This window comes from Dictyostelium discoideum (genome assembly GCF_000004695.1).
Source record: "Dictyostelium discoideum AX4 chromosome 5 chromosome, whole genome shotgun sequence".
Taxonomy (NCBI): Eukaryota; Evosea; class Eumycetozoa; order Dictyosteliales; family Dictyosteliaceae; genus Dictyostelium; species Dictyostelium discoideum.
Genome location: NC_007091.3, coordinates 429,637 through 457,136, shown reverse-complemented (window position 1 = coordinate 457,136; position 27,500 = coordinate 429,637). Strand labels below are relative to the sequence as shown.

General features: G+C 20.3%; 11 protein-coding genes and 1 non-coding gene across 12 annotated transcripts; 5 read left to right on the top strand and 7 right to left on the bottom strand.

Moving 5' to 3' along the window:
* Positions 1 to 423: 423 nt before the first annotated feature.
* tgrP1 (immunoglobulin E-set domain-containing protein) lies at positions 424 to 2,237 on the top strand (the record flags this gene model as incomplete). Its single annotated transcript, XM_632021.1, has 2 exons — positions 424 to 514; positions 709 to 2,237. 2 exons carry the CDS (start codon positions 424 to 426, stop codon positions 2,235 to 2,237), a joined length of 1,620 nt encoding a protein of 539 aa, XP_637113.1.
* Positions 2,238 to 2,689: 452 nt separating this feature from the next.
* Positions 2,690 to 3,195, top strand: DDB_G0287603 (hypothetical protein; the record flags this gene model as incomplete). Its single annotated transcript, XM_632020.1, has 2 exons — positions 2,690 to 2,749; positions 2,932 to 3,195. 2 exons carry the CDS (start codon positions 2,690 to 2,692, stop codon positions 3,193 to 3,195), a joined length of 324 nt encoding a protein of 107 aa, XP_637112.1.
* A 287-nt stretch (positions 3,196 to 3,482) lies between these two features.
* Positions 3,483 to 3,881, top strand: DDB_G0287601 (hypothetical protein; the record flags this gene model as incomplete). The annotated part of the gene is made up of 1 exon (XM_632019.1): positions 3,483 to 3,881. One exon carries the CDS (start codon positions 3,483 to 3,485, stop codon positions 3,879 to 3,881), a length of 399 nt encoding a protein of 132 aa, XP_637111.1.
* A 34-nt stretch (positions 3,882 to 3,915) lies between these two features.
* DDB_G0287599 (hypothetical protein) lies at positions 3,916 to 4,509 on the bottom strand (the record flags this gene model as incomplete). The annotated part of the gene is made up of 2 exons (XM_632018.1): positions 3,916 to 3,995; positions 4,221 to 4,509. 2 exons carry the CDS (start codon positions 4,507 to 4,509, stop codon positions 3,916 to 3,918), a joined length of 369 nt encoding a protein of 122 aa, XP_637110.1.
* Positions 4,510 to 5,439: 930 nt separating this feature from the next.
* On the bottom strand, positions 5,440 to 7,213 carry nagC (glycoside hydrolase family 20 protein; the record flags this gene model as incomplete). Its single annotated transcript, XM_632017.1, has 2 exons — positions 5,440 to 6,804; positions 6,896 to 7,213. 2 exons carry the CDS (start codon positions 7,211 to 7,213, stop codon positions 5,440 to 5,442), a joined length of 1,683 nt encoding a protein of 560 aa, XP_637109.1.
* A 299-nt stretch (positions 7,214 to 7,512) lies between these two features.
* nagD (glycoside hydrolase family 20 protein) lies at positions 7,513 to 9,304 on the bottom strand (the record flags this gene model as incomplete). The annotated part of the gene is made up of 2 exons (XM_632016.1): positions 7,513 to 8,856; positions 8,954 to 9,304. The coding sequence occupies 2 exons, from the start codon at positions 9,302 to 9,304 to the stop codon at positions 7,513 to 7,515; spliced, it is 1,695 nt and encodes a 564-aa protein (XP_637108.1).
* Positions 9,305 to 10,460: 1,156 nt separating this feature from the next.
* Positions 10,461 to 12,749, top strand: tpsA (alpha,alpha-trehalose-phosphate synthase; the record flags this gene model as incomplete). The annotated part of the gene is made up of 2 exons (XM_632015.1): positions 10,461 to 12,431; positions 12,519 to 12,749. 2 exons carry the CDS (start codon positions 10,461 to 10,463, stop codon positions 12,747 to 12,749), a joined length of 2,202 nt encoding a protein of 733 aa, XP_637107.1.
* Positions 12,750 to 12,964: 215 nt separating this feature from the next.
* DDB_G0287655 (hypothetical protein) lies at positions 12,965 to 13,984 on the bottom strand (the record flags this gene model as incomplete). The annotated part of the gene is made up of 1 exon (XM_632014.1): positions 12,965 to 13,984. One exon carries the CDS (start codon positions 13,982 to 13,984, stop codon positions 12,965 to 12,967), a length of 1,020 nt encoding a protein of 339 aa, XP_637106.1.
* Positions 13,985 to 14,340: 356 nt separating this feature from the next.
* thoc6 (WD40 repeat-containing protein) lies at positions 14,341 to 16,058 on the bottom strand (the record flags this gene model as incomplete). The annotated part of the gene is made up of 3 exons (XM_632013.1): positions 14,341 to 14,433; positions 14,590 to 15,116; positions 15,239 to 16,058. The coding sequence occupies 3 exons, from the start codon at positions 16,056 to 16,058 to the stop codon at positions 14,341 to 14,343; spliced, it is 1,440 nt and encodes a 479-aa protein (XP_637105.1).
* Positions 16,059 to 16,799: 741 nt separating this feature from the next.
* DDB_G0287651 (hypothetical protein) lies at positions 16,800 to 20,852 on the bottom strand (the record flags this gene model as incomplete). The annotated part of the gene is made up of 1 exon (XM_632012.1): positions 16,800 to 20,852. The coding sequence occupies one exon, from the start codon at positions 20,850 to 20,852 to the stop codon at positions 16,800 to 16,802; it is 4,053 nt and encodes a 1,350-aa protein (XP_637104.1).
* Positions 20,853 to 22,197: 1,345 nt separating this feature from the next.
* Positions 22,198 to 23,214, bottom strand: DDB_G0287581 (hypothetical protein; the record flags this gene model as incomplete). Its single annotated transcript, XM_632063.1, has 3 exons — positions 22,198 to 22,550; positions 22,661 to 22,954; positions 23,058 to 23,214. The coding sequence occupies 3 exons, from the start codon at positions 23,212 to 23,214 to the stop codon at positions 22,198 to 22,200; spliced, it is 804 nt and encodes a 267-aa protein (XP_637155.1).
* Positions 23,215 to 24,977: 1,763 nt separating this feature from the next.
* On the top strand, positions 24,978 to 25,059 carry tRNA-Leu-AAG-7. The gene has a single exon. It is a non-coding gene; the product is annotated as a tRNA-Leu (tRNA).
* The last annotated feature ends 2,441 nt before the right edge of the window (positions 25,060 to 27,500 follow it).

Below are 27,500 nucleotides of genomic sequence, written 5' to 3'. Positions count from 1 at the left end.
GTCGTTTTGTACAAATCACATTATCGAGTATACATAAAAAAGGAGAAATAAAAAAAAAAAAAAAAAAAAAAATGTAACCACATTAATTATTGATTTGGTTCATTATAATAATAATTAAAATTAGTTCAACTGACTTTTGCTATGGATGATTAATTTATGATGTTTTTTTTTTTTTTATTATTTTTATTTTTTTATTTTTTTAATTATTATTTTTTTTAATTTATAACTCTTGAATATTTTCAAAATTTTCCAAAAAAAAAAAAAAACATTAAATAAATTAAAAAAATTATTTATTTATTTAAATATTAAAATTAATAAATAAATAAAAAAATAAATTGATAAAGTAAAAATATAATAAATAATAAATATATATATAAATAATTATTTATTTAAAAAAATAATAAAATAAAATAAAATAATAAAATGAAAATAATTTTGATATCAATTTTTTTAATTTTTAATTTAATTTCAAAATCATTTTCATTTGTCTTTGTCAATACACCAAGCCCAATTTGTAAGTTAAATTATTAAAAAATAAAAAAATAAAAATAAATAAAAAAAAAATAATTAAAAAATTTAAACATAAAGAATAAAAAATAATAATAATATTAGTAACACATTTTACTTTTATTATTAATTATTTTATTTTTTATTTTATTTTTTTTTTTATTTTTTATTTTTTTTTTTTTTTTTTTTAATAATTTAAAGTATTAAATTATACAGAAAATTATATAAGATATGAATTTCCAATCAATTCAACCTATTTTACAAATTGGACATTTCATTTGGATACTTTTAACAATGAATTTGAATTTGTTGAAAATTCAATAGTAAATAAATATTTAATATTTGAATGTCAATTGATTGAAAATAAAAGAATTTGTGAAATCAATAATATCAACCATTTAATGAGTAGATTCTATTCAATTGAACCAACATATTGTGCAACGTCGCCAATTACCAATGAAACTGAGTGTAATAAAAAACTATCATACAATTTACCAGTACCAAAGCCTTACAAAGTAAATGAATTTAGACCTCCAACTAAAGGTGGACCAACATTAATAAGTGGTTACTTTTTAAGAATTTTTAAAGAATATAAATTTCATACTAATTTTGGTACACAAATAATTTTAAATGAATCTGAATTTAATAATCCAAATTACGACATTACAAAGATTTTCATTAATTTCAATCAAGGTTCTGGTAAAAATAATTTTTGGTTTTATGATAATTCATTACATAAAAATAACAATATTTCATTTTCATTTGCATCACCAATTATTAATTCAATAATAATCAATAATAATGATAATTTAAATAATGATACAATTACAATTATTGGTGAAAACTTTTCAAATAATAAAACTAAATTAATAATAACAACTACTGATAATAATAATAATAATAATAATAATAATAATAATAATAATAATAATAATAATAATAATGACAATGGTAATAATTTTTATACAATTAATCAAAATAATATTAAAATTGTAGAAAATCATTCAAGAATTGAAATTTATAATCAAACATATTATCCTGGTAAAATGAATATTAATTTAATTGTAGATTCTATTCCACTTGATAAAATTTATTCATTCTGTATAAATCCAATTCCAAAAAAAGTCAATAGTGTTTTAAAGAAATCTGGTGGAATAATTATAATAAATGGTTCATTCTTATCAAATACAAACAAAAATAATAATAATAATAATAATAATAATAATAATAATAATAATAATAATAATAATAATAATAATAATAATAATAATAATATAATAATAATAAAAATTGGTGAAAATGATTGTAAATTTTTAAATTCAACAAATGATAAATTATATTGTAAATTGGAAGGAAATAATAATAATAATAATAATAATAATAATAATAATAATAATAATAATAATAATAATAATAATAATAATAATAATAATAATAATAATAATAATAATAATAATAATAAAAATAATAATAATAATAATAATAATAATAATAATAATAATAATAATGGTAAATATCATGATGAAAATACAGGATTATTAATTAAAATTACGATAAATGGATGTACAAATGAAAATATTTTGAAATTTTATTATATACTATCAAATGATTATCCAAAACAATCAAAACCTTTAAATCAACATTACAGTAATGGTAATAATAATAGATTTTCGAAATCATTACTTGCCACCATTATAATCATAACAGTACAAATCATTTTTTTAATATGAAAATAAAGAAAATATTAAAAACTGTTGATTAACAAATTATTATTTTCCTTTTTTTTTTTTTATTTTATTTTCAATTTTTTTTTTTTTTTTTTTTTTTGGCTGTTTTATTATTGTGTACAGATCAATATAATAAAATAAAAAAAAAAAAAAAATAAAAAAATCTAAAAAATATTAAAATCATGTTATTATTTAAAATACTTTTTTTTTTATCTTAATGATTAAAATTTTGGGAATTCCAATAATAGTTTTATTTTATTTTTTATTTTCTATTTTTTATTTTTTATTATTATTATTTTTTTTTTTTTTGTTGTGATAAATGATAACAGGTTTGTAAAAATGCGAAAATGATTTTTTCAATTTTTTTTTTTTTTTTTTTTTTTTTTTCATTTTTTTTTTTTTCTTATTTTTCATTGTTTGGCAATCACTTTCACAAAAAAAAAAAAAAAAAAAAAATGAATTCATTATTTAATAATCTTAGATTAAATTTTTCAAGATTATATGAAAATGTTAATGTAAAAATCAATAAATAATACATACATATATAATATCAAACAATAATTTATTTAAATTATTAATATTTATTAAACTATTTACTAATATTATTATTTATTATTTATTATTTATTATTATTATTATTTTTATTATTATTATCATTATTATTGTTTATTATTATTATTATTATTATTATTATTAGATATTAAATGTAACTAGAACAAAAGTAGCAAGTAGTTATTGTATTAAAACAAAATCATCAGCAGTAAAAAGATTCAGTTTAAAAAAAGGTAATGGTAAAGTAAAATTTCACCCAAGAGCAAAACCAGATACAACTGCCTACGTTAAAAGCAAAATCTATACAAATACATTCAAAGCTTGTTTATTTTCAGGTCACCCAGTTAGAAAAACACAAATAAGAACTATTAGTAATCCATTATTAATTGAAACTGTTATTCCAAATTAAAAAAAAAAAAAAAAAAAAAATTAAAAGTAAATAAGTAAAAAAAAAAATTTTAAAAAAAAAATTAAAAACAATAGGTATACATCCTTCAAAGATATTATTATTTTTTTATTTTTATAATACTTTATTTATTTTATTTTATTTTATTTTATTTTATTTTATTTTATTTTTTTTTCGTTTTTTAATTTTTTATTTTTTTTTTTTTTTTAATTTTTTTTTTTTTTTTTTTTTTTTTTTTCTTTATCTTCGTTTTTGTGTAATTATTGGAAATCAAAAAAAAAAAAAAAAAGATGGGTAAAAAGATAAATGTTTTTGAATTAATTGATGAAGAAGATGGCTATTTTTCAAGTAAAGCAGAGGAAGCATTAAAAGAAATATTTTCAAGATACGATAAAGATGGTGATCAATGTTTATCAGATGATGAATTAGATGATTTTGCAATTGGTTGCAATGGTAAACCATTTGATAAAGCATCAGTCTCTGAAATTAAAGAATGTTTTGATTGTTTTGATGAACGATTAACAATTAAAGGTTTCATGGAAATGTATTATATGCAAACTATCTCTGAACCCGCCGAAACTTGGAAAGATATTGAAAAACATGGTTATGATAGACAATGTAATTTAATTAAAAATAAAGAAGAAAATAAAAAAGATGAACAAGAAGAAAAGGAAGAACCAAAAATATAAGAATAAAAAATTGAATAAATAAAATTATATTTAATTAAATATAATATTTTTTAATTTTATTGTTTCTATTTACATTTGCGCTTTTTTTTTTTTTTTTTTTGTTTGTTTGTTTTACTTTTATAATATTATATATATTGTTTTGTTTTTTTTTTGTTTAAAAGAGGGGAGAGTACCCCTTTAGAATTTAATCAAATAAACGCCTTTTTATTTGATTATTAGAATCGAAAATATTAGTACCATTAATTTGTTTATCCTATTACATATGTAATTGTTGTATTTTAAATTAGTATGATGAATATGTATTTAAATGTATTATATATATATAAGAATTAAATTTACATACATTAATATTATTGTTATTATTATTATTATTATTATTATTATTATTATTATTATTATTACTATTACTATTATTATTATTATTATTATCATTATTATTACTATTATTATTATTATTATTATTATTATTATTATTATTATTATTGTAATTGAAATTCTCTTTTTCTACATCAAAATTGTTATTGGTTTTCAATAAATAATGATTAGATTGCCTCTTTGATTTAACATAAGCTCCATATGCCACTAAACCTGTGACTAAAGTCATTGCACTACCAAATTCTGTCATCATCTTTGTTTGTATATGTATAATTTTTTTAATAAAAAGATATTGTAATTATTAATTATTTGTTTTTATGTTTGTATTTATTTTTATTTTTGAAATGTTTTTTTTTTTTTTTTTTTTTTTTTTTTTTTTTTTTTTTTTTTTTTTTAATAACTTTTTTTATTATTTTATTTATTTTATTAATTTTAATATTTTATTGATATCGTTATTTATTATTTGAATTCAATATATATTTTCTAAATCATTGTGATTATTAAGGGGTGAGTATGAATATTATTATTATTATTATTATTTTAAAAAAGTAATATTATTGGAAAATAATGAGAGTAATAGCGATTGGGTTTTTTTTTTTTTTTTTTTTTTTTAATTTTTTTTTAATTTTTTTTTTTTTTTTTTTTTTTTGGTTTGGTGAAAATATTTTAAAAATTTATTTTTATCTGAATTTCTTTTGTTCACATCATTTTCTTTTTTTACAAAAATAGAAATTTATTAAATGAGATTACAAATTTTTTTTTTTTTTTTTTTTAATCTTCATTTTTATTATATCTTTGAGTGATTATTAATTATTAATAATATTTTTTTTTTTTTAATTTTTTTTTTAATTTTTTTTTTTTTTTTTTTGGTAATAATAACACGAAAAAAAAAAAAAAAAAAAAAAAAAAAAAAAAAAAAAAAAAAAAAAGATATTAATAATATGAATAATCTAAATGAAAACTTTTTTTAGTTTCAATTAAACTTTATTTTTTATATTTTTTTATTTTTTTTATTTTTTATTTTTTTTTTTAAATTTTTTACAATTATCATAATATTTTTTATTTTTTATAAATTATAATTATTATATTATTATTATTATTATTATTATTATTATTATTATTATTATTATTATTATTATTATTATTATTATTATTATTATTATTATTATTATTATTATTATTTTTAAGAATTATAACATGAAAAAGCAGATAATGGTGAAGAATTATTTAAAGGAGCAGAATTAATACCTCTTTTTAATAATGAACAACGAAATGATTGTAAACGTGATTTAGCATTTAATAAATTAGTATAATAAATTGGACTCCAAAGACGTTCAGCAATAGCAGAAGAAGTTGGATATAATTTTTGAAATAAATTACTTGAGTCAATTGATTCACTCCATATTGCACCTTCACCACCTAAAACCAAATGAATATTTGATTTTGAAATATTTAAAGTTGGTTCAAAATTATAAGCACGAATCCAATTTGAATAAGAGTATTCTAAATACCAATATCTAGCAATCGATGAGATTATTTTATAACCATTATTAGTTGCATTGATAGCGGTTGATTGATCATGATAAATTTCCACAATAACATCTTTTGGTAAATCTTTATAAAACAATTGAAAAGTGTCTTCCCACAATACTGGAATTTTACCAATTTTTAATAATTGTTTAATGATTTTCAATTGAAATTGTTTTGCAACATCTTGAAAAGTCTTTAGATTATTTTCATTCATCCAGTCTTTAATCCTCTTTGAATTATTCCAACATTGATATTCAATTTCATCGCCACCAACATGAAATAAATCATCAACTGTAAGATTAAATAAATTATTAGATTTATCATCATAATTTGGATTATAGCCATAATCTGTGCCAGAGAATTCTGATAATAATCCAAATGAGATTGGTAGTGATAGTGGCGAGGAAGGGTCTAACGGCACGTCATAGTCCGGACATTTGATCGTTGTTGTCGAATCATTCCAACCATGAGGCAGTAAATCCGGGTAGCCCACACTCCAACTTTTAGCATGACCAGGCATATCAATTTCTAATTGAATTCTAATTCCATTCTCTTTACCATACTTAATAATTCTTTTAATATCATGATACGAATAAATTTCACTTTTTGACCATGCACCATTAATTAAATTTGGATATGATTTACTTGATAATGGAAATGATTGAGAATCAATTATATGCCAATGTAAAGTATTGAATTTATTATAACTTAATGATTCAATAACTTTTAAAATGGTATCAACCGAATAAAAATGTCTACTAGTATCCAACATCACACCACGATGTGGGAATCTTGGTTTATCGTTTATAATTAATGGTAAACAATTTTCAATAAAATATGAATTATCACTAAAATTATATTTAATTAATTGATAAAATGTTTCTAATCCTCTCATTATACCATATACTGTATTACCTTCTAATTTTGAATTTTCATTATTTTTAATAATTAATTTATAACTTTCATCAAATCCAAATTTTAATATTTCATTTTTAGATTTTAAATTAATATTTAATTTCTTAAAAAAAAAAAAAAAAAAAAAAAAAAAAAAAAAAAGAGATTAGAAAAATATATTTTTTTTTTTTTTTTTATTATTATTTGATACATACATTTAAAGTATTTGATGATGAATTAATTAAATTATCTTGAGTAAATATTAAATTATAATATTTTGATAAAGTTTTATTTAATAATAATGTTGAATCAGATATTATTGTAAAATTAAATTCTTTTGAAATTAATATTGAATTATTACCAAATTGACCATAGAACGGTGCTGGCCAAATTGGTGGATTTTTTGAAATTTCATTTTTATTTTGATTTAGTGATAATTTATAATTTTTAATTTCAATTGATGTTGCTATAAATATACCTAAAACAATAATTATTATAAGTAAAAAAACTATATTCCTTTTTAAAATTATCATTTTTTTTTTTTTTTTTTTTTTTTTTAATTATAAAGATGGGGGGTTTTTTTTTTTTTTTTTTTTTTTTTTTTTTATACTAATAAAATTAAAAAAAAAAAATAAGGGGTTTAAATCAATTTTTACATTTTTATTTTTATTTTTTATTTTTATTTTTATTTTTATTTTTATAAACTGCAATTATTTTATTTCATTTTTTTAAAAAAAAAAAATTATTATTATTATTATTATTATTTATTTATTTATTATTATTATTATTATTATTATTATTATTATAAAAATAAATAAATTTAATTAATTAATTAGGATGAATAACATGAGTTTGGATCATCAGGGGAAGTTGAATTTAAAGGTGCAGCACCAATGCCTCTTTCTAATAAAAAACAACGGAATCTTTCTAAACGGGGTTTTGCAAAAGTTGTTGAATTTGAATTTTCTATAGAAAACCAAAGTCTTTCAGCTGTTGCAAAAGCACGTGGGAAAACTTTTGCAAATAAATTACTTGCATCAACCAATTCAGACCACATACAAGTTTCACCACCCAATAGTAGACGAAGTCTTTTTTCGTGTATACCATTTGAAGGTTCGAATTCATAAACTTTTTCCCAATCAACTGATGGATTATCTAAATAGTATGGCCAATAAGGTGATTGTAAAGTTTTATAACCATCTCTAGTTGTATTTAAAGCCAATAGTGGATCATGGTATATTTGAACTACAACCTCTTCAGGCAACTTTTCAGTGATACCACTTGAACCAAATAATAAATAAGCATCTTCCCACATTACTGGGGTTTTACCCAACTGAATCAATTGTTCAATTGCTTTAATTTCAAAGAAAATGGCAGCATCTTGAAAACTTGATATATTCTCTCGCTTCATCCAATCGACTATTCTTAAAGAATTATTCCAACATGAATAAGCAACTTCATCACCACCAATATGGAAAAATGATTCATTAAACATTGAAGCGCCATTGAACTCTTCTAATAAACCCATGGCAATCACATAGGATTCTTTGGAGGAAACATCCAATGGTATATTACATTCGGTAGGACATGGTTGTTGACACTGAATTGAGTGACTGAAATTTGCTGGCAAAACACTTGGATAGCCAATGCCCCAACTATAGGCATGTCCAGGCATATCAATCTCTAACTCCACACGAATACCATATTCTTTAGCATGTTGAATGATCTCTTTGATATCTCTAGTTGAATAGATCTCTTGGCTTGACCATGAACCTTTGGTAATCTTTGGAAATGTTGTACTTGTCAATGGGAATGACTGAGAATCAACAGCATGCCAATGAAAAACATTGAATTTGTTATAGGCAAGTGCTTCAATAAACTCCTTTAAAACATCTACCGAATAAAAATGTCTACTAGTATCCAACATCACCCCACGATGTGGGTATCTTGGTGAGTCTTGAATAATCCATGGACAATGTTTAATTTGATAATATTCACGTTGATAATCAAATCCAATCATTTGATATAACGTCTCCAATCCCCTAATGGCACCATACACTGTTTCAGCTATAATTTTACCACCATCATCGCCACTATCATCAATATAAATTTCATAACTTTCATCAAATCCAATTTGTAATGTTTCATCTTCTGATTTTACTAAAATTTTAATTTCCTTTTTTTTAAAAAAATAAAAAAATAAAAATATTATAATTAGTATTATTTTTATTATTATTTTTATTATTAAAAAATTATAAATTATAAAAATTTACATTTAAAATTGAAATACCTGAATGTGATTTTGAATCTTCAGTAAAAATTAATTTATAATAACGGTCCATTGCTTTTTTTAAAGTTGTTGATTTTGTTAAATTGGTTGTAAATTGAAAATGTGGTGAAATGTAAACTGTAATATCTCCATTTAAAACTTTCTTTGGCATTGGCCAAATGTTTATGATTTTTGATGATTGGCTACTACTTGAATCACTCGATTTATTTAATAAAATTTCACCATCTATTGAAATATCATTTAATTTAATTTTATTTATTTCTTTTGAAATTTTAATTCCAATTGAATTACCAATTATAAAAAATAAAATTAAAAAAATAAATTTTAATTTCATTTTAATAAATATTTTTTATTTTTTTTATATTTTTTTTTTTATTTTTAAATAAATATTTTTTTATTTTTTTTATTTATTTTTTTTTATTTATTATTATTTATTAGTACAGATGGATGGTTGATGTTTGTGAAATTAAAAAATTAATAAAATAAATACCAAAAAAAAAAAACATTATTCTAACCACAAAAAAAAAAAAAAAAAAAAAAAAAAAAAAAATTATTTTATTTATTTTTTTAATATATTTTTTTAATTTTACACACAATAGTTAACTGTGGTGATTTAACACTTTTTTTTATTTTTTTTTTTTTTATTTTTTTTTTTTTATTTCTTTTCAATTTAAATTTATTTTTTATTTTTATCAGAAATCTAAAAAATTCATTTAAAAACCATGCAATCATTAAATATAAAAAAAAAAAATAATAAAATAAATTAAACAAAAATAAATATGCTTTTTTGCATCATTGCGACAGGTAATTTTTCAATAATTGAAAATATATTTATTTGTATAGTTAATTTATATGTTTTTTTTATTTCTTTTATTTTTTTTTAATTTTTTGGATTGAGATTAGAAAAAAAAAAAAAAAAAAAAAAAAAATGAAATTAAATGCGGAATGTTTTTTTTTTTTTTTTTTATTGTTATTTTTATTATTATTTAAAAAATAAATTTAAAGGGGTAATAAATTTAATGCCAAATCAAGGAACTGATTAAATATCTCATTAAAATGGGAGTGGTAAGAAAAATAAAAAAAAAATAAAAAAAAAAATAAAAAAAAAATATAAAAAATAAAAAAAAACAAAAGAAGTTGTAAGATGTCCATCATAATTTCAAATAATTTTGCATTATCATTAATTTGGCACACATTTTTTTTTTTTTTTTTTTTTTTTTTAAATTATTAATTTAATAAAATTACACAACCCTTTTTTTATCATACAATAAATTAATTTTTTCATTTTTAATTTTTTTTTTTTTTTTTTAATAAATATAAATAAATTTATAATAATAGAAATTAAAATTTTTTATTTTCTATTTTCTTTTTATAATAAAAAAAGTATTATTAATTAATAATTGGAATACTTTTTTTTTTTATTTTTATTTTTTTTTTTTTTTTACTAATTATTTTTTTTTTAATTTTAATTTTTTTTAATAATAAAAAGAATGAATGAAAATGATAATAATTTAGAGAATGAAACAGGATTTTCAGGTAGATTAATTGTTGTTTCAAATAGATTACCAGTATCAATTAAAAAGGAATCAAATGGTAAATGGAGTTGTAAGATGAGTAGTGGAGGTTTGGTAGCAGCATTATCAGGGTTAAAATCAAATTTTATATGGGTAGGATGGATTGGAGCAGAGATTGAAGAAGATGATCGAAAAGAGATTAAAGAATTACTTTGGAAAGATTATAGTTGTATACCAGTATTCCTCTCGGAAAAGGTTGCCAATGAACATTACAATGGATTCTCAAATGGAGTACTTTGGCCATTATTTCATTATTTACCAGGAGATCTCGATTATGATGATAGAATTTGGAATTCCTATGTGGAAGCAAATGAACAATTCTCAAGTGTAGTTGCAGAGATATTGAAGCCAAATGATTTAGTATGGGTACACGATTATCATATGATGTTATTACCAGAGATATTAAAACAAAAGAAACCAGATGCAAGAATTGGGTTCTTTCTACACATTCCATTTCCATCATCAGAGATCTTTCGTGTATTGCCATGTCGTAAAGAGATACTATTGGGTATATTGAACTGTTGTTTAATCGGTTTCCATACATACGATTATGCTCGTCATTTTTTGAAATCATGTACCCGTATAGTTGGTCTTGAAACGGCACCCAATGGAGTTTACTTTAAGGATCGTTTCGTTCAAGTTGGTGTATTCCCAGTTGGTATTGATCCGGATAAATTCTTTGAATCGTTAAAGACTACTCAAGTTCAAAATAGAATCAAAGAGTTAAAAGAATCATTTGAGGGTACAAAAGTATTGATTGGAATCGATCGTTTGGATTATATCAAAGGTATACCACAGAAATTGCAAGCTATTGAAAGACTTTTTCAAAAGTATCCAGAGTGGAAGGGTAAATTGGTATTGATTCAAGTTGCTGTACCATCCAGACAAGACGTTGAAGAATATCAAAAATTGAAAAAAGAAGTTGAAGAATTGGTCGGTAGAATCAATGGTTTATATGGTTCAATAGGTTATTCACCAATTCATTACCTTTTTCAATCGGTTGATCCATCGGAATTGACTGCATTATATAATATCTCTGACGCAGCTTTGATCACTTCAATTAGAGATGGTATGAATTTAGTGGCTCAAGAGTATATAGTTTGTCAAACTGAAAACAATGGTGTATTAATTCTCTCTGAATTCACTGGTGCCGCTCAATCACTATCGGGTGCTGTTATGATTAACCCATGGAATACTGAAGAGGTTGCTGATTCAATTCATAATTCTTTGTTAATGCCACCTGAAGAACGTGAAGAAAAACATCAAATGCTACTAAAATATGTTACAAAACATACTGCTTCTCATTGGGGTTTGGGTTTTGTAAAAGAATTAAATAAAGCAAGTTCCAATACTGATAAAATGGTAACCATTCAAAAGTTAGACATTGAAAAGGTGGTTGATATCTATAAACAGAGCAAACGTCGTCTATTAATATTTGCATATGATGGAACTTTAATTCCTTATAATAATGTACCACAATTAAGTAGACCATCTCAAGAATTATTAAATAGTTTTGATATACTTTCAAATGATCCAAAAACTGACGTATACATATTGAGTGGTCGTGATAAGAAAACTCTTAGTGAATGGTTTTTGGGTATTCAGATTGGTTTATCAGCAGAATATGGTTGTTTCTTTAAATTACCAGAATCAACTGAATGGGAACAACAAGTTCCATCAATGGATTTAAGTTGGAAAGAAACTATTCGTCCACTCTTTAAATATTTCACTCTTCGTACTCCAGGTTCTTTCTTTGAAGAAAAAGAAATGTTATTCACATGGCATTATAGAAATGCTGATCCAATATTTGGTTCAATTCAAGCACGTGAATTACATTTACATTTAGATAATTTACCTTTAGATGTTATAGTTGGTGATAAAACATTGGTAAGTTTAATTTTTTTAAAAAAAAAAAAAACAAAATTATTTTTATAAAAATAATATTAATTAATTATAAATTTTTTAAAATTTTAGGGTGTAAGATCATATAATATAAATCCATTATCCTCAATGAAAAAAGTTATAACAGACACAATTCCAAAAGGATTAGATTTAATTTTATTAATTGGTGATACTCATATTCATCCAAGTGAATTGCCAACATTTGATGGTAAAATCTTTAATATTTCAGTTGGTAAAAAATCTGTTAAAGATAGTTACCATTTAAGTGATCCAGCTGAAGTTAATTATCTTATTATTAATTAGAAAAAATTTCAAAAGATGAATCATGTGCTCCTGTACCTGATAATTAATTTGTTTATCAAAATAAAAATAAAAATTATAAATAGAATAAATAAATAAATTAATAATAAAAAAAAAAAAAAAAAAAAAAAAATTTTTTTGATAAATATGAATAAATTAATTATATAAAAAAATAAAACTATATTTATTTAAATAAAATATTTAATAGAATAAAAATCTTAATTAAATGTTGATGTTATTGGTAAAAAATCAGGATCACAATAATATTTTTTACAACCTTTTGGAGCAACTTGAATAATTGATGGAATATAACCTGGTGAACAAGATGGTACACCTAAATGACATGGTCCACGTTCAATACATTCTGTGAAAATTACACAACGATCAATGGTACGAGTAAAAACTGGAATTTGATTTGGTTTTGAATTATCACAACGTTTTGGAATTGGTGGATTACATTTTGTTGGTGGATCAAAGGTATTTAAATAAACATAAGAGATTTTTAATTTCTCACCTACAATAAAACCTTTTACCATTGCACTAACATCTGAATTCTCTGATACTAATCTTGAATTAAACCAACTTTGATCTAACATTGGAATTGAGCTGCTATAAGATTCGCTATAGCTTTGTAAGAATTCAATTTCCAATGTATTTGCTTTCATTACAACCAAATGTGGACAATCTGTTAAAATTCCATTACATTTATATGGTGATGGTTTAATAAAGTAATATTGTTCTTGTGGTTTAATGGTTGCCTTTTGTTGTTTATTAATTAAAAAATCCTCTGATGGTATTGACATTACACGAAGAATATCTGTTATATGTAAACAATGATATAATCCATCGTTTGAATGAGATGGTGTAATTTCACCACTTACTACAATTGAAAATTGTGGCATAATTGAAATTGGTTGTTGTTGTTGTTGTTGTTTTTGAATTTCTTTTAATTCACCAATCATAGTAGCATTTAATAATGGATTACTTGACATCATTTCACTAATATAAATTTCTTGAGATTCTTCAGTACCTTCAATTGAATTCAATTTCTTAATGAAATAACCACCACAATGAGGAGTTAAACATTCTTTATTATCCGGACGAATAGAATAATAAACCTTTTTCATTAAATCATCTTTTGTAATTTCATCCTTTGATCCAATTGCAATAGTTGAAAATGAAAAGTTTATAAAATAAAATAAAATTATTAAAAATAATGATATTGTTTGAAATTTCATTCTTTTTCTTTTTTTTTTTTTTTTTTAATTTATTATTAAATAAATACAAATAATAAATAATAAATTATTTTTTTTTTTTTTTTTTTATACTTTTTTTTTTTATCTTTTTTTAAAAATATAATTTATTTAATCTTTAATTTATTTAAAATTTATAAAATTAAAATATATTTCTTTGAACTATGTTCTTAGGTCGTTCTATTTTTAAAAAAAAAAAACACCCCCAAGGTTAGATAGATAAAAAAAAAATAGAAAAATAAAAATAAAAAAAAAAAAAATCAAAGAGGGTTTAATGAAAATTAAAAATAGAATAAAAAAAAAAAATAGTTATAAAACACATGTTTCATTTATTAAAAGTTTCAATCATCATTTATAAAATAATATGAAAATGCTATATTCTCTTGATTAATAAATGTATTTATGAATGGAGATGTACCACCTGCAACCAAAACCTAAAAAAAAATAAAAAAATAAAATAATTATTAGAATATAGGTTTTAATTTTTTTTTTTTTTTTTTTTTTTTTTTTTTTTTTTTTTTTTTTTTTTTTTTTTTTTTTTTTTTTTAATGATATTGTACTAAAATTAAAATAAAATTATAATAACTTACTTGATTTCTTTTATGATGATTAAAAGATAAAGAATATAAAATTTTTGAAGAAGAGGGTACTCTCATTAAAGGTCTACCATCTAGAGCGAAATAATTTATATAACCAGCAGAACCACATGTTATTATTTTCTCTTTATCAAAAACTATTGAATAAGTTGATTCATCCACTGGTAATTGTGATACCATTGTATTTAATTTACCTAAATACCATAAACTTAGAGTACTACCACCAACAGCTAACCAATTACCAGTTTCATCCAAATCTAAAGGACCACACCATTGATTAAAATTACTTTCAAATTTATTGGTTTTATTTGTTAATGATGGTGTTATATTTGAATAAATTGATGTATAACCACCACTACCTCTTCTACTACTATTTTTATTATTATTATTATTATTATTATTACTGTTATTATATATTGTACTACCACTGTCTTGTGATTGTTTTTCATTATTATTTGGTGCTTCAAATGATATCTTATAAAATGGATTTAATATTGAAACACATTGACCACTTTTAGAATCTAAATTTAATTAAAATTATATTAATATTAAAAAAAAAAAAAATTATTATTATTATTATTATTATTATTATTATTATTATTATTATTATTATTATTATTATTATTATTATTATTAAACTTACCCCATAATCTAACAGTTGAATCCTCAGAAGATGTTATTATATTTGAAAATGAAGAATTATATTTAATGGTATGTAAATAATCTGTATGACCTCTATAGCATGAAATGATTTGACTAGTTGTTAAATCATAGCTGTAGGCATTATTATTACCACTTGCGAAATATAATATAGCACCGTGACTATCAATACCATTAATTTCAGATTTCTCTGATAATTGGCCACCATGACCTTCGATTCTTGGTGATTCTATGCATGTTAAATAAATTGATTTCCAATCTAATTTTATTATATCATCATTATAATGTTGATTTTGTATTTTCTCTAAATTCAAATCAATTATAGTTTTAATTTTTTCCCAAGACCAAAGTTTTATATCGTTTTCACCAGCTGAAGCTAATATTTGGTCATTAAAAAAATGAATTTTATTTATTGGTGTATAAGGAGCATGTGCACGAAATGTACAATGTGGTTTATAAAATTCTGAAAATGAAGTTCCCACTGTTTTATGTGTATTTTCTAAATGTGCCTGTTGACGCAATTGATATTGCTGTTGTTGTTGTTGTTGTTGTTGCTGTTGTAGTTGTAGTTGTTGTTGATGTTTTGAATTTGGGTGTAATGATTCCTCCAATTTCCACACATTTATACATCCTATATTATTCGATGCTACCATATATCCACCACATAATGAAAATAATGTATCCACTATCACTATCTCCCTTTGTTGTATATCTTTTTGTATTATACTATTACTATAACAATTTAAATGTATTGCTGTTGCATTATTATTATTATTATTATTATTATTTGTATTGTTGAACATTATTATTATTATTTTTATCAGATGTTCAAGTCGTATTGAAACTAATTTTTGTTTTTTTTTTTTTTTTTTTTTTTTTTTTTTTTTTTAAAAAAAACAATTTTTTATTTTTTATTTTTTATTTTTTTTTTTTTTTTTATTTTTGGTTAAAACAAATAAACAATATCTCTGTAATTATTTTTGTTTTATTTTTTATAGTTATTATAAACACCCTTGAAAATAAACAATGGTTATTTATTCCATAAGCACACAATTAAATACAATACCCCTCCCCCCTTTTACCCCAAAAAAAAAAAAAAAAAAGTATTTTATAAAATTAATAATTAATAAATAAAAAAGGGGTATTATTTAATTTTTTTTTATTTAGTCATTTTTTGCAATGGAAATATGGTATCTTCAAATGGGTAGAAAAAAAAAAAAACATATTATAAAAAAAATTAAGAATAAACGAACACTGTTCATTATATTCAATAGAAGTCTCTTTAAATTCCTTTACCCAATTAATTTCCAATCCAAACATTAAAAAAAAAAAAAAAAAAAATATCTTACCTTTTTTAATAATTAAAAATTAAAAGATTTAAACAAAATAAATAAATAATATAATTGTAATCCTCAATCTATTTTTTTTTTTTATTTGTTTTATTTTATTTATTTATTTTTATTTTTATTTTTATTTTTATTTTTTTTTTTGGATAAAGTCATTTTGGTCGTTTAGTGTCGAGAAAATTTTATTTTGTTCGAAATTTAATTGGATTCTCTTTTTTCTTTTTCATTTCTTAAAAGTTGTCTAAGAATCGATTTTAATTGCAATTGAATTTCTGGTTGTTCAATGATTGATTTTAATAGGTTAACTTTCTCTGGTTGATTTTTGATTACTAAAGAAAGTGATTCATTTGAGATTGTTTTGCTATCACCTACTATATTTTCATTTTTTTGATAAAATTCATTTCTTATTGTTGGAATTGCAACTTGAATTATTTTACTTCTAATTTCCAACATATCATTATTATTATTATTATTATTATTATTATTATTATTATTATTATTATTATTATTATTATTATTATTATTATTATTATTATTATTATTATTATTATTATTATTAATAAATTGATTATAAATTATATTATTTTTACTTTTACAAAGATAAAAAATTAAATCATTTAAAATAATTAAATGAAGTTTTGAATCTTTTTCATCAAAATAATCTAATCTTGATGAATGTAAATTAAATACTTTTTCTAAATGATTTTCAATTAAATATTTTTCTTTTAAATAATTATTGGAATCATTTGTATGGATTTGAATGTTAAAATTATCAAACATGAAAGAAACTATATCGAATCTGTTTGCTTTTACAGCCCAATAATAAATAGTATTATGAAAATCTGAAACATAGGTATTGAATCTTAAAATTCTTTCAATTTCTTGAACTTCCATAACTTTACAAATTGAAAATAAAAGTTCATTTGAGAATTTGAATATGTTAATTAATTTTTGAACTGGTTTAAATTGATCATCTAAATTACTTTCATTCCAATCAATTTTAAATAATGATTCACGTGGAGTTGGTTTTTCATAATATTTATCAGTTATTGATCTTTTTGTTGATTCTGTTGTTGTTGATTCTGTTGTTGTTGTTGATGTTGTTGTTGCTGTTGTTGTTGTTGCTGTTGTTGTAATTTTTGGTATAAAATTTTTTAATTTACCATTATAAATTTTACTTGTTGGTAATACTGATTCTAATGGTGAATTAAATTGATATGATTGATCAATAATTAAATTTTCATTTCTAGCCATATGAAGATCAATCCAATCTAATAATTCCCAAAATATATCTTTTCTTCTAATATCTAAACTATATTGTAAATCTGCATTTAAAGATAGACCAACGAAATCACCACCATAAACATTTAAATCTCTATTAGTGTCCGAGAAAATTTCAAATGATAGTTTTTTAATTAATTGGAAAATTATTTGATCTAATGTTGTTTTGAAAGTAATAGATCTACCTAAAACATAATCATATGAAAAAAAGCTTGTATCAAAGTTTTCACTTAAACTATATCCAGAGATTGGATGTTCATTATTATAATTTGAAGTATTATAATTTGAATTTATATTTAGACCAGGAATTCTCATTATGAATCTTGATAATTTAGGAGATCTTATATTAAGATAAAAGAAACAACGGAATAGATTATCTTGAGGTAAAAATGAATTCTCTTCCAAGCTATTACGAATTGATTCCAATTGATCGATTGACAAGCCATTGGTTCTGATTAATGTGTCATACAAGTGATGGAAAACGGTGGTGTAATATGGTCTACAAATCATTTTATATTTATCATCTTCATTTGAATATTTTTCAAACATTAGATTGAATAAATAGAGAATCTGATCAACATTATTATTAAAATAAAAGATTGATTTGTCAACACCAAAAAATAGGAACCTCTCCCTTGCTAAAAAACCTTGAATACCAAGTTGATCCCATAATGTAAAAGGACAACGATTTCTAATGAATAGCTCAGCCATTGTAAAGTTTCTATCTCTAAGAAAAGTAGCAATGAAAATGGTTGCTTTTACCTTTGGTACTTTATATGTGAGTTCTAATTTTGGAGGTGGTATTAACATTGTAAACTTTGATAAGAATTCAAAATATAAATACTTTTTTCTAAATTGTTTGAATGAACATTTATTGAAATAGCTCCAAAGTTTCATCATCATGTCAATGGTATCAATTGGTAATTCAAATCGATGATAATATGATAACTCTAATGTGAAATTGAAATCTTCGCCATGTTCCAAATCAACTCTCCTTAATGTATCAGTATCACCTTCTTTAATTGCTTTTAAATAAATAATCATTACTTTTGAATATTTCAATGATTTTTCATAAACAGATCTAACCAATTTTTTATAATTTGTTTCAGTTTTTTGAAAAAATGTTTTAGAAGAAAATGTACCTTCATCAATTCTCTGAATTTCATTATCTGATTCATATTGTTCATCTTGATCTTCAAAAAATAAATCAATATCTAATTCACCTGGTTGTCCTCCTTCTTCATCTTCTTCTTGGTGTTGTTCTTGTTGTTCTGGTTGTTCTGGTTGTTCTGGTTCTTCTAGTTCTTCTTCTTCTTCATCATCTTCATCATCTTCATCATCTTCATCATCTTCATCATCTTCATCATCTTCATCATCTTCATCATTTCCTTCTTGTTGTTTTAATGAGTTATTAGATTCTTCATTTTGTTTGTTAGGAACTGGACCAAGCTCTTCAATTGGTTCACCATATACATTAAAATAATAAAAATAAAAATTAAATGGTTTAAGTTCAATTGCAATTAATTTCCTTAATTCTTTTAATTTATCGAAATTTTCATTATTATTTGTACGAATGTAATTGATTCTTTCTTGAATTAATTTATCTCTTTCGGTTGTATTATGTGAATTTAAATTATATTTGAAATGAGCTCTAAGAATAACCATTAATCTTTCATAAGGTCTATCCATTCTTAATTCAAATGAAAGGTTAAAATCATTATCTGATTGAGGAATAACCAAAACTAAATCCAAATCCATAATTCTATTCATTACATCTTCATTATGAATACGTAAGAATTGGTAGAAACCAATATTATATCTTTTTACTCTATTTTGTTTTTGATTTTCAAGTTGATTCGTGATTGAAGAAAGACCATTTCTGGATATTCTCATCTTTTTTTTATGATTTTCAAGAGGTAAAAAAGATGTTGGGTCTGGTTTTGTGTAAAGATATGCATTATTCAATAGGTATTTAAGTATTTCAACTTTATTATTATCAAAAAAGTATCCAATAACTAAATAAATTGATTTCTCTTTAAAAGATTCATTTATCAATTCAAATGCATGGTTTTTTAAATTGATTGAATTTGAATTCACCAACTCTTTGATTGTTGATAAATTTGAGTTTGAAAATGAATTTTCAAATACATTTTGATTAATTCTAACATTAAAAGGTTCATTAACTAATAATCGTATCACGTCTGGACTTTCCGATTGTACTGCAAGCTCAATAAGATCACCACAATTTTCAAGTTCTTTTCTTTTATATATCATTAATAATCTAAGGATTTCTAAATACTCTTTTCTCTTTTCTTCTACTTCTTCTTTACTAATTTCTTTACAAATTATTTTTGGTGTTAATGATGGTGGTGCTAATGATGGTGCTAATGATGGTGATTCGCTTTTGCTTTGTGAATTTTCAAATAAAATTGTAATTGATGCTACTGTAATTTCAATATAATCATTATGATTAATTTTATTTTTTATTAAAGAGAATAATTGATTATCTAACATTAACTCTAATGAATGAATATCTCTAAATTTATATCTATTGTCAACATTATATCTTGATGGATCACTATAATAAACCCATTCAATTTCATATATTTTATTGAAAATTTTATCAAATAAATACTTGCTTCTGAAAACTTTCCAAAATAGTTTTTCTTTTTGTTCATCACTCGTACTACTAATGTTATTGTTATTATTATTATTATTATTATTATTATTATTATTATTATTATTATTATTATTATTATTATTATTATTATTATTATTATTATTATTATTATTATTATTATTATTATTATTATTACTATTACTATTACTATTACTATTACTATTACTATTACTATTACTATTACTACTACTATTACTATTATTATTATTATTATTACTATTACTATTACTATTACTATTATTATTATTATTATTACTATTACTATTACTATTATTATTATTACTTGCCATTTTATTTCATTTTGGGCTAAAAAGAAACAAAAATAACAAAAAAAAAAAAAATTAGTGCATTTTATACCAAAAAAAAACTAGAAAAAAAAAAAAAAGAAAAAAAAATTGAAAAAAAAAAAAAAAAGTAAAAAAAAAAAAAAACCGAAAATACTTTAAAATACACTTAATAAGCTACTTTAAAGTACATTAAAAATGTAATTATTAAATACACTTATAAATACACTTAATAAGCTACTTTAAAGCATATTTAATTTTTTCGCGCAAATTTTTAGATATTTTTTTTTCACTTTTTTTTTCAATTTTTTTTTTTTAACCAATTTTTTTTTTAACATTTACCTCGGTCACTGACAAATCATATAGTAAAAAAAAAATATATTTTTTTGAACAAACTTTCAAAGGTGAAGATCTAAAAAAAAAAAAAAAAAAAAAAAAAAATAGTATTGTAATCGGATTGAAAATGAAATAAACTATTTACTTGATTTTTTTTTTTTTTTTTTTTTTTTTTTTCTTCTAAAAAAAATTGAGTTAAACTTGGTCAACGATAATAAAAAATATAAATATTTATGACAAGCCATGGCCAAAAGATGAAAAAGAAAAAATGATAAAAAAAAAAAATCAAAAAAAAAAAAATCAAAACGATCAATTTTTTTTATGACACGAAAATTCCATAGAAATTTTTTTTTTGAACCATAAATAATAAAATAAATAAATGAATAAATAAATAAATTTTTTAAAAAAAAAAAAAGATCCTCTATTAAATACATAGTTTCCAGATTTTTTAAATTTTTTAAATTATATTTGAAAATAGAGATAATATAAAGTTATAACAATTTTTTTATTCCAAAAAAGTTCGATTTTTTTTTTTTTATTTTTTTTTTTTTTATTTTTAAATTTTTTTTTTTCATATTTACTGTTGATTTTTCAAAGTTTTACAATGCACAAAAAGAGAGCAAATGAAGGTATAAAAGATATTATAATATCATCAGGTTTACTTTCATTTTCAGAAGTACTTTGCATTCAAATATAAATTATACTCGATTGTTCCACACCAAATGGCACTTGTAATGGTAATACTGTAATTTGTATATCTGATATTCAACATATTGGTTGTGGAATTAGATTTATTGTATGTAAACACAAATGATAGTGGTAATTGTAAATGTAATACTCAAACAAAAGGATTAACATATGAAGAACACAAATTATTAATTGAATCAATTCAAAAGGTGTTACAATAAATATAATTGGTTATTTAAGAAATACAACATCATTATTAACAATTAGAATTGGTGAATCACAATGTAAAAATAGGTTTTTATTAAAATTTTAATTTATTCATTTTCTACTAAAATAAATTATGGAAAGGAATTGATTTTGGTAATGTTTTTTGTTGTTTTTTATTTGGTTCATCTTCATTATGACCAAGAACATTTTGAGCAACATTATTTGTATTGATTCTAAAGGATGAAGTTGAGTCACTTGGTTGAACACCATAACATTCTGATGGTAATTGGAATTTATCTTTACGAGCTTTTCCTTCATATTTGTAGAAATTCATTAAAGTGAAACCCTTGTTTGATTTATCAATATTACCAACATTATTTGACATTGGTGTGCAAGTACCTTTTTGAATTAATGTGCATTGTCTGGTATAGTTATTATACTTTTCTTGGTGTTTCATAATAACTACATCAACATCTAGTTTTAAAAATAAAATATTAATAAACAATAATAAAATATTAGTAAATAATAATAATAATAATAAACTATTAATAAATAATAAAAATAATTATATAATTAAAATTTACCTATTTGACCAATTTTAGTTTCACCAACTTTCTTGAATTTTGGAACAGAAGGTGGGAATGGATATGATAATTTGTTTGAAGTGCATGTACCATTTATTAAAACATATTCAGTACTATTTGAACCAAATCCCCAATATTTACCCCAAACAGTCGAATTACCAGCAACTAATCCAAAATGGACATACATTTGTTGAGATTTGAAATCTGCACTAATTACACCTCCTTCAAAGAATGAAACTGGTTCGATACCATTTGGTGTTGGAAAGTATGTATTATAAGCAGATAAGGCAAATTCTATTTTTAAATTTATAAAAGAAAAAAAAAAAAAAAAAAAAAAAAAAAAAATATTAGTAAAATTTTAAAAATAAAATATATATATTTTTTTATATTTACTTACCTGTATAATAACCAAAATTTTTATTTTTTCCCCAACATTTATGATGATCAAATCCTTCATCAGACTCCCAATGTAATGGATCAATTGAATCAATATCAAATGATTTTATTACATTGAAAGTAATAAAAATAATAAAAATTGAAAATAATAATTTCATTTTTTTATTTTTTTTCTTTAAAAACTTTTTTTTTTTTTTTTTTTTTTTCTATTTGTTTTTTAATAAAAGATAAGAAAAATATTAATAATGAATAAAATTAATGGAGATAAAAAAATTTTAATTTGATTTTTTTTTTATTTATTTTTTTTTTTTTTTTTTTTATTTAATTTTTTTTTTTTTTATTTAATTTTTTTTTTTTTATTTAATTTTTTTTTTTTTTACTAAATTGGGAGAAAAATGATAATTTAATAAGAAAAAAAATAAATTAAATAAATAAAAAAATTCATTTTTTTTATTTTATTTTTTTTTTTTCAAATAAGGGGTAACCCTGGTTACTCAACAATTCAAATAAAAATAAAATAAAAATAAAAATTAAATAAATTTAAAAAAAATAAAAAAGAATAAATTTACTTTTTTATTTTAATTAATAGTCTGTGAACATAAAAAAAAAAAAAAAGTCCATGAAAATGAAACTATTTTAAAATTACAAAATTTTTTTTTTTTTTTATTAATAAATATAAATGGATAAACCTTTAATTGATTGAAAGTTGTACTATATTTAACATTTTGTTATTTGTATTTTTGGAAATTAAAAATTGGAAAATTAATTTTTTTTTGTTTATTTAAATTGACATTTCCAAATAAAAAATTTTTATTAAAAAAAAGTGTATTTAAATAAAAAGATTAAAATTGAAATGTAAATATAAAAGATAAATTAAAATATAAATATAAATTGCATTAGATTAAAATTTAAGATGACAGATTGTGCGAGGCAAAATTTTCAAAACGAAACAAATAATAGATTACAATAAGTAAAAAGATGGCTTTTTAAAATAGTTTATTTATTTGTTTTTTAAGTCTTTTTTATGAAAAATGAAATAATCAAAAAAAGAGATTGTTGTTGTTGTTTTTTTAGTAATTGATAAATTTTTTTTTTTTGAATTGGATAACGCAATTATTATTTGCTTCTCCTTGAGATGCTAGATCTCATTTTATTTTTTTTTTTTTTACAGGGATAAATAATAATAATTTTTTTTTTACAGGGTCATAGTAATTGATAAATTATTTTTTTTTTGAATTGGATAACGCAATTATTATTTGCTTCTCCTTGAGATGCTAGATCTCATTTTATTTTATTTTATTTTTTTTTACAGGGTCTCTAAAAGAGGGGTTGGTTTACCTTTTTTTTTTTTTTTTTTTTTTTTTTTTTTTTTTTTTTTGTTTCGAATTTTGAATTGTATTATTACTTTTGATTAAAACATCTTTTTTGTCCAAACTTTTTTCTAAATCTTTTTTTATTTTATCGTCTGGTTCGTGATTGATGTTTATGACGTATTTGAATTGTTTTTTTTTTAATTGAGTTTTATCCACAATTTCGCTTATTTTTTGTAGGCATTTGTGTTGCTTAATATTTGTGGTGTTGTTTGTGATTTTCATTTTATTTTCTTTCTATTTTTTTTATTTTTCTTTAAAAAGTTAAAAATCTGGAAATTTTCTGATTAACTTGGGTTCCCAGGTTTTTTTTTTTTTTTTTTTTTTTTTTTTTTTTTTTTTTTTTTTTTTGATTTTTTCTATTTCAAATAATAAATTACAATAAAGTAAAAAGATGGCTTTTTAAAATAGTTTATTTATTTATTTATTTGTTTTTTAAGTCTTTTTTATATGAAAAATGAAATAATCAAAAAAAGAGATTGTTGTTGTTGTTTGTTTTTTTTCCGTAATTGATAAATTAATATCGTTAGAGATTACAAAATTTTCAAAAAGTAAGCTTGCCCGAGCTGGTCTAAGGGGTTGCATTAAGGCTGCAATATCATTGATACAAGGGTTCGAATCCCTTAGCTTACAATAATTTATTTGAGCCACCAAAGACTACAGGTTCGACTCCTGTCCTAAAAGGATTTATAAACTAGAATTTTAATGATCCTGAGGTTATCTCTTCTTTAATTGTAAGAAACACTAGAATTGTACTTCAGAATCAGTTCTTCTAAAGATAACCTCCTTCAACCATTTAATTTATACAATTTTATTATTAGATTTATTAATTTTATTTTTTTAAAACAAAAAAAAATAACAATAACTGCACTATTTAAAATTAAAATTCTTTATTAAATTTTGATAATTCAAATTAAAAAATAAAAAAAATATTGCTCTGGAAAAAACAACATTTTAATTCTAAATAATAAAATTTTAAAAAAAAAAAAAAAAAATTTAAAAAAAATAAATAATAAAATAAAATAAAATAAAATCAAAATTTTGAGAATACCTTTTTGATCACAAAAATAACCCCATTTCAAATAAAACTTTTTTTTTTATTTTTTTTTTTTTTAAAAAAACAATTACCGTTCTAATATTAGATTTTGTAAATTGCCATGCTCAAAAAGGTGAAAAAAATAGAAAAAAGTACCAGTATGAATACATTTTTTTTTTTGTTTATATAATCAACCAAATATTTTGAAAATTAACATTTTATATCCTTTTATTGGCTATTCAATGAATATTTTTTTTTATTTTTGATGTGTTAAAAAAAAAAAACTTTGGACAAAAACCACAAAGAGCAATTAATATGATGCTTTAAATTATTTAATAAAAATTTATTTGTAATCAATTCATAATTTAATAAAAAAAAAGAAAGAAAAGAAATACTATAAACACTTTTTTTTTTTTTTTTTTTTATTTTTATTTATTTATTTATTTTTTTTTTAATTTTTTTTTTTATTAATTATTAAATAAAAATAAATTTCAAAGAAATAAAAATAAATGATAAAAAATTTTTATTTATTTGTTTTTTTTTTTTAATTTTTTTTAATTTTATTTTATTTTAATTTCTTTTTTTTTTTCTTCTTTTTAATTTTTATTTAATTAATAATTTTTATTCTTTTTTATAATTTTTATTTTTATTTTTTGAAGATGTTTTGGAAATCGATCATATTTACATTTTATTCATGAATGAAGGATTTTTTTTTTTTAAATTTAAAATGCTAAAAAAAAAAAGAAGTGTGATTGAAGGGTTATTAAATATATCTTTTAACGGAAAATTATTTGAATTGGTGTGTGGGAAAAAAAAAAAAAAAAAAAAAAAAAAAAAAAAAAAAAATAAAACCTTTAAAAGGAAAAAAATAAAAATAAACAATTGATAATTGTAAAATATCAAAAAATTAATTTTTTTCTTTATTTTTTTTTTTAATTTTTTTTTTATTTTTATTTTTATTTTTTATTAATATATATATTTTTTTTGTATATCTGACATTAATTTTTGACATATATATCATATTATTTTTTTTTTTTTATTTTTTTTTATTTGAATTTAATTATTTAGTTTTGAGTTGGAAAAAAAAAAAAATAAAAAAAAATAAATGTTATTTGATTCAATATATATAATCCCAACCCCCAAGTTTATATGTTATTGGCAAAAAAAATTAACTTTTTGATTATAATCATCTTATTTGGGTGTGTTCAATGAATTATTTTTTTTCTTTTGGTTAAAAATATATATGTACATATAAACCCAAACATACACACACTCACACACTCATCTATTTTTAGGTGTAAAATTTGATGGGGGGGGTGTTCTGGGGGTTTTTTTTTTTTTTTTTTTTTTTTTTTTTTTTTTTTTGAAAATTGGTGGGGTACGGTAAAAATACCAAATTTAGAACCCAATTTTTTTTTTTTTTAAATTAAATTTTTTTAAATTTTTTTTTTTATTATTTTTTTATTATTATTTTTTTTTTTTTTTTTTTTTTTTTTTTTTGATAAATCAATTTTTTTTTTATTTTATTTTTTTTTTTTAGTCAAATTTATACAATTTTATAAATAGATAAAATAAAAATTAAAAATAAAAAATAAAAAAAAAATAATAAATCTAATTTTATATCAAAATTAAAAAAAAAAAAAATAAAATAAAAATAAAAAAAAAAAAAAAAAAAAACACACACAACGCACATTAAATTTAAGTTTATTATTAAACCTAAAAAAAAAAAAAAAAAAAAAAAAAAACACAATTTTAAAATTATACCACTATTATAAAAAAAAAAAAATATATTTATAACTATATAAATAACTGCATATATATACCTTTATTAAAAAATGACAATCTACGAACCACAATCATCAGAAGAAACCTATACAAAAATTAGAAATACATCAAGAGTTTTAGTTATGGTTAGTGCACAATGGTGTATTCAATGTAAGTAAAAAAAAAAAAATAAAAAATAACACCGCTGGAAATTTTTAGATTTATGGACAATTTTTTTTTTTTTTTTTAAATTTTTTTTTTTTGTTTTTTTTTT